The sequence below is a fragment of the Ovis canadensis genome, chromosome 3, assembly GCF_042477335.2.
Source record: "Ovis canadensis isolate MfBH-ARS-UI-01 breed Bighorn chromosome 3, ARS-UI_OviCan_v2, whole genome shotgun sequence".
NCBI classification, from domain to species: domain Eukaryota; kingdom Metazoa; phylum Chordata; class Mammalia; order Artiodactyla; family Bovidae; genus Ovis; species Ovis canadensis.
This window is the reverse complement of record NC_091247.1, coordinates 39,883,812-39,900,597: the sequence shown is the minus strand read 5'-3', so window position 1 is coordinate 39,900,597 and position 16,786 is coordinate 39,883,812. Positions and strand designations below refer to the sequence as shown.

The 16,786-nt window shown below is 35.5% G+C and overlaps 1 protein-coding gene across 19 annotated transcripts in view; it reads left to right on the top strand.

Annotated features, from left to right (window-relative positions):
- Positions 1 to 16,786, top strand: part of APLF (aprataxin and PNKP like factor) — a 98,347-nt gene that overhangs the window by 11,400 nt on the left and 70,161 nt on the right. For 7 of the 19 annotated variants that reach the window (XR_011255613.1, XR_011255614.1, XR_011255615.1 and 4 more), the window contains exons 2-3: positions 4,775 to 4,846; positions 15,250 to 15,422. Coding sequence is in view for 15 of the 19 variants with exons in the window: in XM_069582970.1 (XP_069439071.1) it covers positions 4,775 to 4,846; positions 15,250 to 15,422 (245 nt within the window). In the remaining 4 variants the exon portion in view is untranslated. The remainder of the gene's footprint in view (positions 1 to 4,774; positions 4,847 to 15,249; positions 15,423 to 16,786) is intronic. The other 12 variants (XM_069582982.1, XM_069582981.1, XM_069582985.1 and 9 more) reach the window with 2 other exon arrangements.

Below are 16,786 nucleotides of genomic sequence, written 5' to 3'. Positions count from 1 at the left end.
CTTTTGAAGGATGTTACGCCTTTCAACCTACTCCCAGTAGCCTCTAACCAGTGTACTACTTTGAGTCCTTACATTTCTTTGCTTTTCTTTAACCTCTTTCCGCTTGCAGACCAACATCATTGTCAGTGCACTCTCTACTAAACCCTGTGCAGTTTATTGTCTGCTGTGAATAGACAACTGGGAATTCACGTAACTCGTCTCATTAGACTTGGGTGTGCTCTTAGAATAAACAGGACCATATGAAAGTCTGAAGGCTTCTTGAAGCTTTATTTAGGGCTTGAGTTTTCCCAGAACGTCTACTTGCTTAATAAATAGCCATTCTGTCTTATTTCTAGTTTTTAAATATGTTCTAGTTTAAATAGTTAAGCTGATGTTAAATCATCTAAAAAGATGTTTTACATAATGATAATGAGAGAAGCAGTATAGCACTAAGAGCGAAGGTGTCTTTAAATCACAAATCCTGGCCCCTCTCCTCTGCTCACTGGCTCTGTAACCTCTCTGCCATTCCGTTTCTCACCTGTAAAATAAAGACGGTAGTGTCCTCCACAGGTTTTGTGATGATGGGAAAAAATATATGTGATAAATATAGAACAGTGCTGTGGTCTTGATAAATAATTGCCATTACAGTTTGTATGTTAATAAAAATGTGTAGATATTTACTCTGCACAAAAAGCACTGATTGCTGTTACATAAAGCAGATCATCCAAAGGCGATGGCTCCCTACTCCAGTACTCTTGCCTGGAAAATCCCATGGACGGAGGAGCCTGGTGGGCTGCAGTCCATGGGGTTACGAAGAGTCGGACACGACTGAGTGACTTCCCTTTTACTTTTCACTTTCATGCATTGGAGAAGGAAATGGAAACCCACTCCAGTGTTCTTGCCTGGAGAATCTCAGGGATGGGGGAGCCTGGTGGGCTGCCGTGGTGGGCTCGCACAGAGTTGGACACGACTGAAGTGACTTAGCAGCAGCAAAGCATGTCATCAGATCTTTGGGATCTGTTTATGACCTTACTCTTTTAAGCCCCTTACTACCCCCATCCTGAAATTAAAATAAGCTTTAAACATCATTTGTTAAACCTTTAAGCTCTCTATTGAAAAAGCATGAATTACTGTTTTGTATCACCAACTCAATGGACATGAGTAAACTCTGGGAGTTGGTGATGGACAGGGAGGCCTGGCATGCTGCAGTCCATGGCATTGCAAAGAGTCAGACATGACTGAGCAACTGAATTGTTTTGTAACAATTTTTGATTGTTTTATAACTTACTCATTATTTAGAGGTGTGGCATAAAAGGGACAGTTGTAGCTGAATGCCTGAATGATGTTAATTTCAGAGACTCTTTAAAGCACTTGTGTGGGTACTATAGAAATACACAGCTTGCAGTGAAATCACACTGTTGAAGAAACATGTGTCCACTAGAGGTCATTAAACCTTTATATTATTGCTTTCTGCAAAAATATGGCTTGAAAATGAAAGAAACCCAAGTTGGACTATTACAGGAACTATAATTATATGTCATGGTTTTATATTTGACAGTTTGTTACTCTGTTGGTTAGAAGATCAATTTGTATAATTGAAGTTAACAATAAGATATTACTCCCCAAGTTATAAATAGAAACTTCTTACTCCTTAACCTCAGAATAATTTGCAGTTCTTGAAACTATTTCTGATTGATTACATGTAGGTGTAGAGTAATAATACATGACTCTTCCTCACATATTTATTTTTGTTAATTATGGAATTGGAGTACTTACTAACTCTGTGAAGAGTGACCTACACAAGCAACTAAAATTCTCTGGACTTTCAATTTCCAATATGTAAAATGTGAATAACATTTATGATAGCATTATGGTGTAGCTCAACATTTAAGTGAAAGTTCTATGCCAATGATAAAATCTGTGTGAATGGTGAAGTGGATTATCAGATGACTGCTGTTTTGGGCCCACTAAGACACATTATGGGAAGAATATAGGAGCCTCCAAATTTCTATCCTCTCTTTTCTGATTGAATAGGCTAATAGTTTATATATAATTTTTCAGAATTAGCCTTTGTAGCTAATAATGGGTGTATTTTAAATAGGCTTCCCAGGTGGCTCAGTGGTAAAAAAAAAACACCCTCCTGCCAGTGCAGCAGCTGCAGGAGGTGCCGGTTTGATCCCTAGGTCTGGAAGATCCCCTGGAGGAGGAAATAGCAACCCACTCCAGTATTCTTGCTGGGATAATCCCATGGGCAGAGGAACTTGGTAGGCTACAGTTCATGAGATTGCAGAGTCAGACAGGACTGGGTGAACAAACGCACCTGTAAGATATTTAATTTTAGAAAATGTCCTAAAAATTAACTGTAGCTTTGTGAAAAAGTCACATATGTGGAATTTATTTTACTGTGATGCTTGATGTTACTATTTTTGGATAGTCACAGCCATACGTCAAGTTGGCCTTAGGAAGCATCACTATGAACAAAGCTAGTGGAGGTGATGGAATTCCAACAGAACTATTTCAAATCCTAAAAGATGATGCTGTGAAAGTGCTGCACTCAATATGCCAGCAAATTTGGAAAACTCAGCAGTGGCCACAGGACTGGAAAAGGTCAGTTTTCATTCCAATCCCAAAGAAAGGCAATGCCAAAGAATGCTCAAACGACTGCACAATTGCACTCATCTCACACGCTAGCAAAGTAGTGCTCAAAATTCTCCAAGCCAGGCTTCAACAATATGTGAACCGTGAACTTCCAGATATTCAAGCTGGATTTAGAAAAGGCAGAGGAACCAAAAATCAAATTGCCAACATCTGTTGGATCATTGAAAAAGCAAGAGAGTTCCAGAAAAACATCTGCTTTATTGACTGTGTCAAAGCCTTTGACTGTGTGGATCACAATAAACTGTGGAAAATTCTAAAACAGATGGGAATACCAGACCACCTGACCTACCTCCTGAGAAATCTGTATGCAGGTCAAGAAGCAACAGTTAGAACTGGACATGGAACAAAGACTGGTTCCAGATTGGGAAAGGAGTACGTCAAGACTGTATATTGTCACCCTGCTTATTTAACTTAATGCAGAGTACATCATGAGAAACGCTGGGCTGAATGAAGCACAAGCTGGAATCAAAATTGCCAGGAGAAATATCAGTAACCTCAGATACGCAGATGACACCACCCTTATGGCAGAAAGTGAAGAAGAACTAAAGAGCCTCTTGATGAAGGTGAAAGAGGAGAGTGAAAAAGTTGGCTTAAAACTCAACATTCAGGAAATCTGAATGGCATCTGGTCCCATCACTTCATGGCAAATACATGGGGAAACAGTGGAAACAGTGACTTTATTTTTGGGGGCTCCAAAATCACTGCAGATGGTGACCACAGCCATGAAATTAAAAGACATTTGCTCCTTGGAAGAAAAGTTATGAGCAACCTAGACAGCATATTAAAAAGCAGAGACATTACTTTACCAACAAAGGTCCATCTAGTTAAGGCTATGGTTTTCCAAGTTGTCATGTATGGATGTGAGTGTTGGACTATAAAGCTGAGTGCTGAAGAATTAATGCTTTTGAACTGTTGTGTTGGAAGAGTCTTGAGAGTCCCTGGGACTGCAAGGAGATCCAGCCAGTCCATCCTAAAGGAAAGTAGTCCTGAATATTCATTGGAAGGCCTGATGCTGAAACTGAAACTCTAATACTTTGGCCACATGATGCGAAGAACTGACTCTTTTGAAAAGACCCTGATGCTGGGAAAGATTGAAGGCGGGAGGAGAAGGGGATGACAGAAGATGAGATGGTTGGATGGCATCACTGACTTAATGGCCAAGACCTTGAGTATTCTCGGGGAGTTGGTGATGGACAGGGAAGCCTGGCGTGCTGCCGTCCATGAGGTTGCAAAGAGTTGGATGCCACTGAACTGAACAGCCATAAATGTGGAATTGCTCTCTGGTTAAAAAAATGAGTACGGATTCCTGAAAGTTTCGTATTTTTGCAAGTTTTTGCAGAACCAGTGGGACTGAACTGAATTGAACTGAGTGGATTTAATTGAATTTAGGCCTTGCTGCAGTCTGTTTTTACTGATAATTTTGGTCCTGATGTGGATAAGGTTAGAGATGAAGTGATAAATACTAAGGTAATGAAGAAATAGGCCAAATAATTATACTATTAAGTAAAGTTGATGATTGAAACATTTTTATTACATAAAACTATAAATCATGAAGATAATCTTCTTAACTGTTGTGTTAATAGCCATGTAGGGAAGGGTTACTTGGCAATTTCAACACTTAAAGGGCAAGCAATTTTTAAACTTCGGTATGCAGAAGTGTACACCAAACGTAAAAGTGCACAGCTTTTTACATTTACCAGACTGCTGCTTGTTAAGACCTTTTTTCATTATAATACACGGTATAGTTTCTGTATTTGAAATGTTTCCTGATACATACATATTATATAGATTTTTTTTCTCATCTTGTAAATTTTATTGATAATCCCTGCTAAAAATATGTCTTGAAATGATCGTGAAAGGTTTTGGGATCTATTAGGTTCCAAGCTTGAGTCTCTGCTTCACTGTTTATTTTTCTGTGACTTTGGGAGGTCCCTTAATCTCTGAGTTGTTTTCGATATGTATTCCCCAAGGACAGTCATTTCAATATATAGTCATCAAATGAGTAATAGATTTCATATCTAGTCTACTAATTTCAGAAACATTGCTGTGGGGTTTTTTGTTGTTGTTATTGTTTTTTGTTTTTTTTTTTTTAGGAAGGTGACTGTGTTTGAAATGTTAATTTTTTTTCCCCCTGTAGATAACAGATAAGAGAGTGTCCAGAAGACATGCCATTCTTGAAGTGGTGGATGGTAAGCTTCGAATCAAACCGGTAAATATGTCATTAATGATTTATTTTAACTTTTTCTCTCTCACCTTTTTCCAGCTCCTGATTGGAGGGGCTTATTCTTAAAGTTATGAAAATAGGGAATTAATGTTAGAGTGTGTTTCCCTTATTGCCAGAAGATAACTGGGAGATAAAGATTTAAACTATTTCAGCTCCTTTTTTCCCCATGGGGCAGTGTTACATTTAAGTAGTTAGAATTTTAATGAAAGGTGACTACCAGTTCATGTATACATTACGATTTTGTTCATGAGTGGATATTACAAAGAAGATTCTATAAGAAAGCACCTACGGTGTAATGGTTAGTTTTAGGGGGATGGGGCAGCAACCAAAGTCACTTAAGTGTTCTAGGCTTGTTTTAATGGATTTCTGTACCTAGAATATTTTCCAAATTGGCTTAAAAAAGTTGCTTAGTTGGAGTTGTCGGTGCTTGGATGAAAAGTATTCAGCTATATTCTGAAATTCTATGACTATTTAAAAGAGTATTGATAATGTAAAATAAACAAAGGTGATTTTATTAGTGGAAAATTTCTTCTTTGAGTTAAACTTGATCCCTTATAAAGTGGGTCAGATTTCTGTATGGGAGTTTAATCAATGCTTAATCAAAGAAGACACCTTTTAGAAAACATTCTTCACCTCACTTGGTCTTTAGTTAGATTGTGCTTATGTAAGTAAACAGTTGCTTTTTGAACACCAAATTGTGGAAGATACAAAATTAGAAGTTAGAGCAAATATTTCACATTAGGTTATAGATATAAAACTAAAATTTGGAATGATAACATTTATTTACTTAAATTATACCTTTGTTTATCTTTTCAATATTATCTGGTATAATTTTACTGAACTTTTAGTGTGTAGATTATATACATGAAAAAAAGGTAAATAATTTTATACTTTTCTTGGTACTGTTGCTTTTGACAGCTTAGAATGTCTAATTCTACATAGTCAGCAAGTTGTTCAGTGGGAATTAGAACTCAGGTTCTTTGAATCCTATGCATTAGGGGTTTTTTTTTTTTCATCACATTTTCCAAGTCAGGATTTTTTTTTTACCATTTGGTGTTCTTTAAAAAAAAAAATTCTTGGAGTTAAAACCAATTGTTGATTTATTTTCACAAAATATTTTAGTGCTTTCAGTTGAATAGAGCTTTAAAACTGAAAGAAATCTTAGATTCAGGCTTATGTACATGCTCATTTGATTTGGGCCATAACTGTCATTGCCTGTCAGTGGAGAAGAAGATTTCTTATCAGTAAATGGTGCTGGGACAGTTTGTTGTTTTTTGGGGGGGAAAAAAAAATAGATCTTGTACCTCAAACCATACATAAAATCAATTCCAGTTAGATTAAATGTGAAAGTCAAAATTATAAAACTATTAGAAAATATAATAAAAAACCTTTATGACCTTAGAGTAGGGAAATATTTTTAAATAAGATACAAAAAGCAGAAACTGTAAAAGAAAGATTGGAAAGAAAAAGCCAATTACATGAAAATTAAGAACCTTTTTGATCAAAATATAATGAAAATGAAAAATGCCACAGGGAGAAGATATTTAAAACACATAAAATTGACAAAGGAATGATATCCAAAATTTATACCAAATGCTTTCAATCAATAAGAAAAAGATAATCCAGTAGAAAAATGGGCCGAAGACTTGAGTTTCACCTTACAGAAATGAAAATCTGATGGTTAGTAACATGAAAAGCAGGCATACAGTCGTCTTATTAGCCGGGGAAATAAATGAAACCACAATGAGTTACTACTGTACACAAAGAGATTGGCAAAAATGCAAAGACTAACAATTTCAAGTGTTGGTGAGGATGTAGAACAAGTGGAATAGTGGTGAACTGAGGGGGGAAGCGCAAATGGTGCAGCCACTTTGAAAAATAGCTTGGTGTTATTTCTAAAAGTTGAAGGCTTGTATTCCCTCCAAGCCAGACCTCACACATACACAGGATATATACAAGAGCCAGAAGAGCAAAACTGTATGATAGCAAAACACCAGAAGCGACAGAAATTTCCACCAACAGTAAAATCAATACATATATTGTGATATATTCATTTAATGAAATACCGTACAGCAGTGAAGATAACTGTGAAAGCTGAGAAAATATAGATTAAAATCTGGAACAAAGTATTGAATGATGAAAGCATGCATTGGAAGAATATATATATATAGTATGGCTCCATCTATATAAGATGAACCGTGAACTCCCTGATGTTCAAGCTGGTTTTAGAAAAGGCAGAGGAACCAGAGATCAAATTGCCAACATCCGCTGGATCATGGAAAAAGCAAGAGAGTTCCAGAAAAACATCTATTTCTGCTTTATTGACTATGCCAAAGCCTTTGACTGTGTGGATCACAATAAACTGTGGAAAATTCTGAAAGAGCTGGGAATACCAGACCACCTAACCTGCCTCTTGAGAAATCTGTATGCAGGTCAGGAAGCAACAGTTAGAACTGGACATGGAACAACAGGCTGGTTCCAAATAGGAAAAGGAGTACCTCAAGGCTGTGTATTGTCACCCTGCTTCTTTGACTTATATGCAGAGTACATCATGAGAAACGCTGGGCTGGAAGAAACAAAAGCTGGAATCAAGATTGCCAGGAGAAATATCAATAACTCAGATATGCAGATGACACCACCCTTATGGCAGAAAGTGAAGAGGAGCTAAAAAGCCTCTTGATGAAAGTGAAAGAGGAGAGCGAAAAAGTTGGCTTAAAGCTCAACATTCAGAAAACGAAGATCATGGCATCCGGTCCCATCACTTCATGGGAAATAGATGGGGAAACAGTGGAAACAGTGTCAGACTTTATTTTTCTGGGCTCCAAAATCACTGCAGATGGTGAATGCAGCCATGAAATTAAAAGACGCTTACTCCTTGGAAGAAAAGTTATGACCAACCTAGATAGTATATTCAAAAGCAGAGACATTACTTTGCCGACTAAGGTCTGTCTAGTCAAGGCTCTGGTTTTTCCAGTGGTCATGTATGGATGTGAGAGTTGGACTGTGAAGAAGGCTGAGTGCCGAAGAATTGATGGTTTTGAACTGTGGTGTTGGAGAAGACTCTTGAGAGTCCCTTGGACCGCAAGGAGATCCAACCAGTCCATTCTAAAGATCAGTCCTGGGTGTTCTTTGGAAGTAATGATGCTAAAGCTGAAACTCCAGTACTTTGGCCACCTGATGCGAAGTGTTGACTCATTGGAAAAGAGTCTGATGCTGGGAGGGATTGGGGGCAGGAAGAGAAGGGGACGACAGAGGATGAGATGCCTGGATGGCATCACGGACTCGATGGACGTGAGTCTGAGTGAACTCCGGGAGATGGTGATGGACAGGGAGGCCTGGCGTGCTGCGATTCATGGGGTTGCAAAGAGTCGGACACAACTGAGCAACTGAACTGAACTGAACTGAAACATGCTGCAAAATTAACAGTATAGTCTGTGGTGAGATATAGGTGGTGGATAGGGACCAGTATACCCGATAGTCAGGGTAGCTATGTCTGAGGGAACTGAGAAGAGAGTGAATAGGGAAAGACGGGGGACATCAAAGGTAATGGTAATATTCTTCTTAAACTGGGTGGTGGGTCTATACATATTGCCTTATATTAGTTACTTCCCTGAAAAATTATTATGGAATATTTATAACATGAACAAAGTTATGAATACTACAGCAGCTATTTCTGTAATGCCAGACTACCAAACACTGGAAGACACAAGAAAGTGTTTTTAAGGAAATGTGCAGTTCTAGTACTAGAATTTGATTCCAAACCCAAATCAAACCCAAATTTGTGCTTTATTCCCAAAATTATTAAATTCACATTATATTAGTTGAAGGAAAACTGACACTTGGATTTAGTGACATATGTCTAGTTTCTTTGCTTTATGTAATGCTTGATTTCTTGTTTATATGAATATAGTGTCAATAAAATAACTATCCCCTTGAAATAGATTTATTTATTTAATCAGCCTCTTATTGTTGCTGTACCTTCAAAGTGTGATGTACAGAAATTTAGAGGAATTCTAATGCAGACTTTGGCAATAAAGTTTAAGATCAGTAGTAATGAGTGTGAGATGGACAGATAACTTCTAGTCTTTATCATAATGCTAAATATCACTTACTCTCTGTTCCTAGTCAATTACAAATTATCTTATCTACTTAAGCAGATTATATATGCACTATAATAAAATGTGGAGAGAAGTTTTAGTTTTAAAAGCTTTGTAAAATTGCATAAATAAATATAGCAAATATTTTGTTATGATGATCCCTTCCATAAGCTATATATTTCACAGTTATCTTTATGTAATTAAATATTGTAATGTTATGTTTCAGTAATTAAATACTTTTTTGCTTTCCCTCAAATTAAATAAAGTAGCTTTGCCAGTGATACATGAATGCAATTAGGGCAAGAGCTAATTTAGACTTTTAGATTGGATGAATCTGTCTCTTTTTTCCCCTTCTAATATTTCCCTTTAGAAAAGGCTGTAACACTTAGTAGTTTTAGGAAATACTGCATGAGGAGATAATATTAACTCATGAGGAGATGATGTTAGCTTTTTTGTGTGTCATTTAAATTTAATCTACAGTCTGGTATCAGCAGGGAGAAAATGCATTATGAAGGCAAAATGACAGTGTTCTCTATAAATGACTGTATCGCCAGTGGTTAGTTATATCCTCCGGGTGAATTCATAGCTATCAGTGCTTTTATTTCATTTTAATAAAAACTTACTTCTTGGTTCTTGGATGACTGAAGGAGTAATTCTATAACTTTAAATTGCAAAAGATATTTATTTTTTGCCATTTTATATTGGTTCTCAAAATATATAGCTTTGAGTGATTGTATTTTTTCTATTGCACAATGAAATTTCTGAGTTGTGATTATTTTCTCCCATGAAATTATGAGTGTACTTGTAAAATAGCTATAAGATACTACAGCAGCTTTTCCACAACTCATTTTGTTAAAAAAAAAAAAAACTTTCTAAATTAAGAAAAAAAATCACACAATATTGAAGAGCTCTTTTTTTTTTGACACATTAATCTTTCTTTAATATTTAATGATAATTCCAAGAGAAAGCTATTGGAAATTGATTTGTATTTTAGTTCCATTCTTTCAGGGATAATGCATCCTTTGTACCACTTTGAAGAATACAGCATACTCACTTAAGTTCATATCTATAATCACATGGATCTGTGCAAAAGGTACATACCTCATGTATACCTCTCATACAGGTAGCTTGTATCTTTTATTTACTGTGGGTTTGGGTTTGTCAGTATTTTCCTTGCCCTTTTCTGCTAGCCTCATTGAAGGAATCAGAGCCTTCAATTTTTTTTTGGTCTCAGAGTTTTAATATTAAAAAGAATCTTTAAAAACATTTAAGTCTGGTTTGGGGGAAGAATTGGAAATATTTTTAGTTATTGATTATATTTTTTAAATATAAGTCTAATTCAGTCTCCTTTTCTTTTTTGTTATTAAGCACTTTTTAAACTGGCCACACATGCACATAACATACATGCTTTTTAAAAAAAAGTCAGTTTAGTTTATATTTAAGATAGCTGTCAATTTCAGCCATATTTATAAATATATTGATATTAAAGTATTTATAGTGTTCTATTAATTTTTAAAAGCTTCATTTTATGAGTACTACATTTTATGAGTCATTGTTTTCATTCCAAATATTCTATATATATTCCCCCTTTTTATTAATATCACTAGATTTTTGTCTACTTTATTATAAACTATCTTTTGGATTTCTTGTATACATGGCTTTTTAGTTGGAGTGTACATAGTTTGACATAGGTTTTTTTTTAGCTTACTGAATGAGTAATATTTATTTAGATGTAAATTATAGGATCAAACATCAGATCTCTTGAGATGTCACTTTTGTGCTTAGTTTTGGGATCTCCTGGTGTGGACATTTTTAGGAAAAGAAAAAGGAAATGATGGACCACACAGATTGGCCCACTTTCTTTGTGGATAGATTTGCTAAATGCTTAGTATTTAACCACCTACATTTAAATATTAAGTGTTTTCAGCTGAGGGAAAAATACTCAAGTTGACTTTTGTTTGACTTTGGGTTTTTTGTCTTTTTAAAGAAATATAATCAGTTTCCTTTCTTAAATAGTTAACCTTTTCTCCTCTTAGAATTTTATGCTTTTGTATTTAACATCTTAGCTTTTGTGAACTTAGGGCTGTATCATTATTTAATATTGTTTAGAGATTCATCTGAATCTTTCAAATGCTCATGAATAAGAACATCATCTTATCTTAACCTATGAGAAGGAAACCTCAGTTAGAGTTCAGGCAGAAACTCTGTATATTCTTGTTTTGACTGTTGTCCTTACCGCTACCCAGCATTCCTCACTGGTGACCATGACATATCAAGAAAGGGGAGGCTTCACTTAAAAGGCTGAGGAATAACAGGTAACCTTTCCAAGCCCAGCAACGTGCAAAAGCACTCAAAAGCTCTAACCATATACCAGAGTGCCACATTGAGAGAGAATTCAGGGGTGGCTGGTAACATAATGAAAGGTTAAGTTTCAGTTATAACTTGGAAAATATCAAACATTCACAGCTCTTTCTAGGAATATAATGTTGCATAAATTACAGTGCATCTCTGTTCTTATGCCATCTTGTTCGTAAAATTTTATATTATTATAGTTTGTAAAATGACTCTGACCCAGTGAAATAAAGTGAAAGTCGCTCAGTTGTGTCCGACTCTTTGCAACCCCATGGAATTCTCCAGGTCAGAATACTGGAGTGGGTAGCTGTTCCTTTCTCCAGGGGGATCTTTCCAACCCAGGGGTCAAATCCAGGTCTCCCACATTGCAGGCAGATTCTTTACAAGCTGAATCACAAGGGAAGCCCAGTGAAATAATTACCTACCAAATTTAAGGGCTTCCCCTAGCAGCACAAAGGAGAAGGGAATGGCACCCCACTCCAGTACTCTTGCCTGGAGAATTCAGTGGACGGATGAGCCTGGTAGGCTGCAGTCCATGGGGTCGCTAAGAGCCGGAAATGACTGTGTGACTTCACTTTCACTTTTCACTTTCATGCATTGGAGAAGGAAATGGCAACCCACTCCAGTGTTCTTGCCTGGAGAGTCCCAGGGACGGAGGAGCCTAGTGGGCTGCTGTCTATGGGGTTGCACAGAGTTGAACACGACTGAAGTGACTTAGCAGCAGCAGTAGCAGCTAATAGCTCAGACAGTAAAGTGTCTGCCTGCAATGCAGGAGACCCAGGTTTGATCCTTGAGTCAGGAAGATGCCTTGGAGAAGGAAGTGGCAACCCACTCCAGTATTCTTGGCCTGGAGAATTCCATGGACAGAGGAACCTGGTGGGCTACAGTACATGGGGTGGCAAAGAGTCAGACACGACTGAGCAACTAACACACACACCAAATTTATATATCCTCTATTTTTAATTTCTAATTCTATCCTTTCCTCCAAATTTTATTTTACTGCTTTTTTATCTTTTGTAACACAGACAGGAAATAGAAATGTTTCCCCTTGCAGATACACCTGGGAAGGACTTAAGGCTAGATCCTGATGAAATTCAGTTGCTGGAACTAGATAAATTATATTCCTTGCAGCTTTCAGAGTTTTTTCTTTTTTAAAAATTGAGCTTATAGGTAGCAGTGTTTATTTTCCTGGTAGCTTTTACTTTAATACTGCCAATTCTGTAGTAGGTCTGCTCCTTACCCTACCTACCCCTCTACTCCCCTAACCCTACCCCCCACACTAAGCACAGGCCTGGGTTAAATGTACTGTTTGGATGGTTTGGCTTCTAAAATGTAATTATTTTCATTCTCAATTTAGCTAAATACTTTCTGATTCCTCTACCCAAATTCTCATTCTGTGGTTAATTTAAAAGTATATTATGGTATTTGATCAGATGAAGTCATATGAGGTTACAGCTAATGTTACTTGTGTGATTTTCTTGGGATTTTGAAAGCTAGTAAGCTCATGTGCTGAGCTGTTGGCTACCAGGAGCTTTTTAGAGGATGAAAGTGGATTCTGTTTAAAATTTAGTTTACCTAATTGTATAGACTATAATTTTTAAAAATCATACAGTATGGTCTCTTGTAGAAAATGGAATTAATACATTTTAGGAGTGAATCTATTTAAGTGACTCAACAGGTAGCATTTTTAGTAAGTACTTTGGATTTCCAGCCTCACTTGTTATAGTAAACTATTTGGAACCATTCCTGAGATTATTCATTTAATGACTGACAGTTGAAATATCATTGATTCTTCCTGCTACTAGAGACTCCTGTAGTGCTTTTAATCATAGTCTATAAGAACTGTGGTAGATGATTATCGATGCCCAGGGACCTTAGAGTCTAGTGACGATTTGTCAGGTGATTATAGGTAATCTTTGACTGATAGAAACTGGTTCCTGTAGTTCAAACAGAAAGGTGGTTGGGATAAGACATTACTGAGGCTGTAGTAAACAGTGGAGCATTTTTGAGTAGGTCTTAATGATTGGATCAGAGATTGTATGTATAAGGTGAAGATTTTGGTGTATGAAGGTGGGAGTTGGAAACCACGGTAGGTTTGTGAAGATCCTTCATTTCTATGCTTTTTTTATATTGGAGAAGCATCAGAGGCCTTATGTAGAAAAAATGTAAAAAGTAACCTGGGGAGCAGTGAGGTGATAGAAGACTGGGAGACTTGATGTGATGATAGCACAAGTAAGGGATGCACGCAGTGGGTAAGAGCTTGAACTAGGGCCGTGCCTGCAAATGGTGAAGAGAAATGGTCCTGGTATCCTTCAGAGGAAGATGATCTGGGATTTGGCATTTGAATGGAATGAAAAAAGGTTACAGATATTCAATAAAAGTTTGTGGATATTTTGCTGTGGCTTAATATAGAAACTAAATCAAAATATCTTATATTTACCCTTTAAATACCCTATTCTTTTTCCATAGAAATAGACATTTTTGAAAAATAAAAACAAATGAAAAATATAATACAAAGTAATATACCAAAGTTAATAATAGTATTTGCTTCATGTTTATAATAATATTCTAAACTTACTTATATTTTACTTAGTTTGTATTCCATAAATGATTAAGATTTTTTAAAAAAGAAAGTAACTGTATTTAATAAAAATTTGAAACTGAATTTCCCAATGGAAAGAAGATTTTTGAGGGGTAAAAAGAAAAAAAATACTAATCCATTTTTAGAATTTCAAAATACATTTAAAAAGAAACCTATTATAAGCTTCCTTAATTTTTCTCTAATTAATATTTTTTACAGTAATAGAAGGTTTTACCTTTTGAGTTTATACTCAGTTCAGGTCTGTTCAAACTCAAGGTGAATAAGACATATCTTAACACCTATAGATAATTTAAAGGGTTGGGGTCAGAAAAGGTTTTGATGTGTGAATGAAAATATACTTCTGTATCAATTAATTAAGTATAAATAGAAAAATTGAGAGCATTCAGCATATGTCAATATCAAGGTGATATTTATGTTGTTGCTATGCTGGAGAGATGGTTGATGTCTCCAGAAAAAAATGTCATTTAAACTGATAAAGTAGACAGATGGATGGTAGGGGGAGTTGCTCTATATAAAATTCTTTAAAAAATAAACCTGAAAATCTGCATTAATGCTGAAGCTTATTTATTTAAAAGACCGAATGGTATGGATGACAAGAAGGCTATCTGGAAGTGGCTACTTTCAGTTTGATTCTAGTTAGAGCTTTTAAGGTGCCTTTCAATAGGTTTTAGTTATGGAGGCAGCACTCGTCTTTGCTAACACGAGGTAATTAGTGGAAACATAATTCAAAATAATGGCTATTGTAATAATTTTGACAGTGAGATATATTTACTTCTTACAATCTGTATATGGATGATGATCTTCAGAGGGGAGTTTCACTGAAAAAACAAAATAAGATTCTTCTGTGAGGATTTTTTTTTTTTTAAAGGTATGTTGTTTGCTTGAGAAATTTGGTCAGAGTTTTCATTCCCATAGATTCTCATTTTTTAATTATAGTAATTACTAGGGGAAAATGAACAGAAAAGAATTTTCTAGGGATTAGTGAATTTTGGATAAAAATTGGGGGACTCAGTTTCCATACTGATAATTATTTTTCATGCTTCTCTTTCCAGTGTCTAGTCGTCTGTCAAGCACAGTATCTTTTAACCAGTTAATTAATAACTTTGCTTTTTTCTTTGATTCCTAGAGAAATCAGAACTATAATACAACTATTTTTTTGTATGGTTAGATTATAATTATATGGTACCTTGAAATGCCAAATTCATTAGACTTTTAAGTGTAAATTTATACTTAAAATTGTTTTGACACTAAAATTTTGAATCAGTTCATATTTAGTTGTATTTTTGTCATGATTTTGAGTTATAACATCACTGTATTCTGTTTTTTAAACTTGTTAGCTACACAAAAATCCATGTTATTATCAGTCTTCTGAGAAGAGCCAGCTCTTACCATTGAAGACAGATATATGGTGCTGGTTGAATCCTGGAGATCGCTTTTCTTTATTAGTTGACAAATACATTTTCTGTGTCTTGTCCACACATTCTGAAATGGAAATGGAGTGTACTTTAAGGTAAGAGTGCCTGATGAAGTGTGATTAAAGTAATGATATTTGTAATCTTATTCCTCAGTCATCCACAAAAGCTTCAGTTGAGACCACTCTAGAATTTAAATATAGTGGTGATGTAGGTCTTTCATGATGTGTGTGAGTGTGCTTCTAGAAAACATATGGTTTTGGAAACTTATGCCTCAGTAGTGATTGCTTCTATATATTACATCTTTTACAAACATTGTGTTTAGAATGCTTTTTCCATCAAATAATAATCAGGATAATTAATATGAAACTGACTATATTTTCTTAATCTTTTCATTTTTTAACTTTTAAATTTTCTTAAGGTATTAACCTCTGGTTTAGATTATATTTGTGTAATTCTTCTTTCTTATAAAAATAACAGAAAATATAAAATAGGGGAACTGGTGAAATGAGTGTTATAATAAATAGCTGATGTAAAGTTATAATTAATGCTGTGAGTTTTATTGAGGCAGTCATTAGCAGATTATTTGCCTTTGTTTAGCTTTTAAATTATAGAATACTTAAACTGGACCTATAGAAGTAGATGGACAAAATTATATAGAGTATGTTCTTTGATTGCACTGGTATTAAATTAAAAATCAATAAAAATAAATGTCTAGGAAGATCTTCAAGTGTTTTGAAATTAAGTAGCTCACTGAGCGACTTCACTTTCACTTTTCACTTTCATGCATTGGAGAAGGAAATGGCAACCCACTCCATTGTTCTTGCCTGGAGAATCCCAGGGATGGAGGAGCCTGGTGGGCTGCCGTCTATGGGGTCGTGCAGAGTCGGACACGACTGAAGCGACTTAGCAGCAGCAGCAGCACTAAGTAGCCCATGGGTCCAAAAGAAATCTCAAGGGCAATTAGAAAACATTTTGAACAAAATAATACTGAAAGCATAACAGAAACATTTATGACAGTAGGCATTTGAGGAAAATTTATATTAAATGCTTTTATTAGGAGAGAAGAAAGCTATAAAATGAATTCTATATGCTTCTGCTTTTAGAAGATAATCAGTAAATTAATCCCAAAAAGGAAATAATAAGAAAAATAAGACTAGAAATCAGTGAAATAGAACATAGACAAATAACAAAGAAAATCAACAAAGCCTAAAGTTAGTTCTTTGAAAAGACTAATACAATTGATAAGACCTTAGTAAGGCTTACTAAGGAAAAAAAAAAGCTGGGAAACAAATGATCAGTACCAGAAATGGAACAGGAGATATCACTACTGATCCTGCAGACCTTGAAAGAATAATGAAGAAATTATTATTTAGAATTCTATGGGAGTAAAATTGATGGCCTAAATGAATGCATAACATTTCTTGAAAAACAGAATTTACGAAAACTGACACAGATAGAA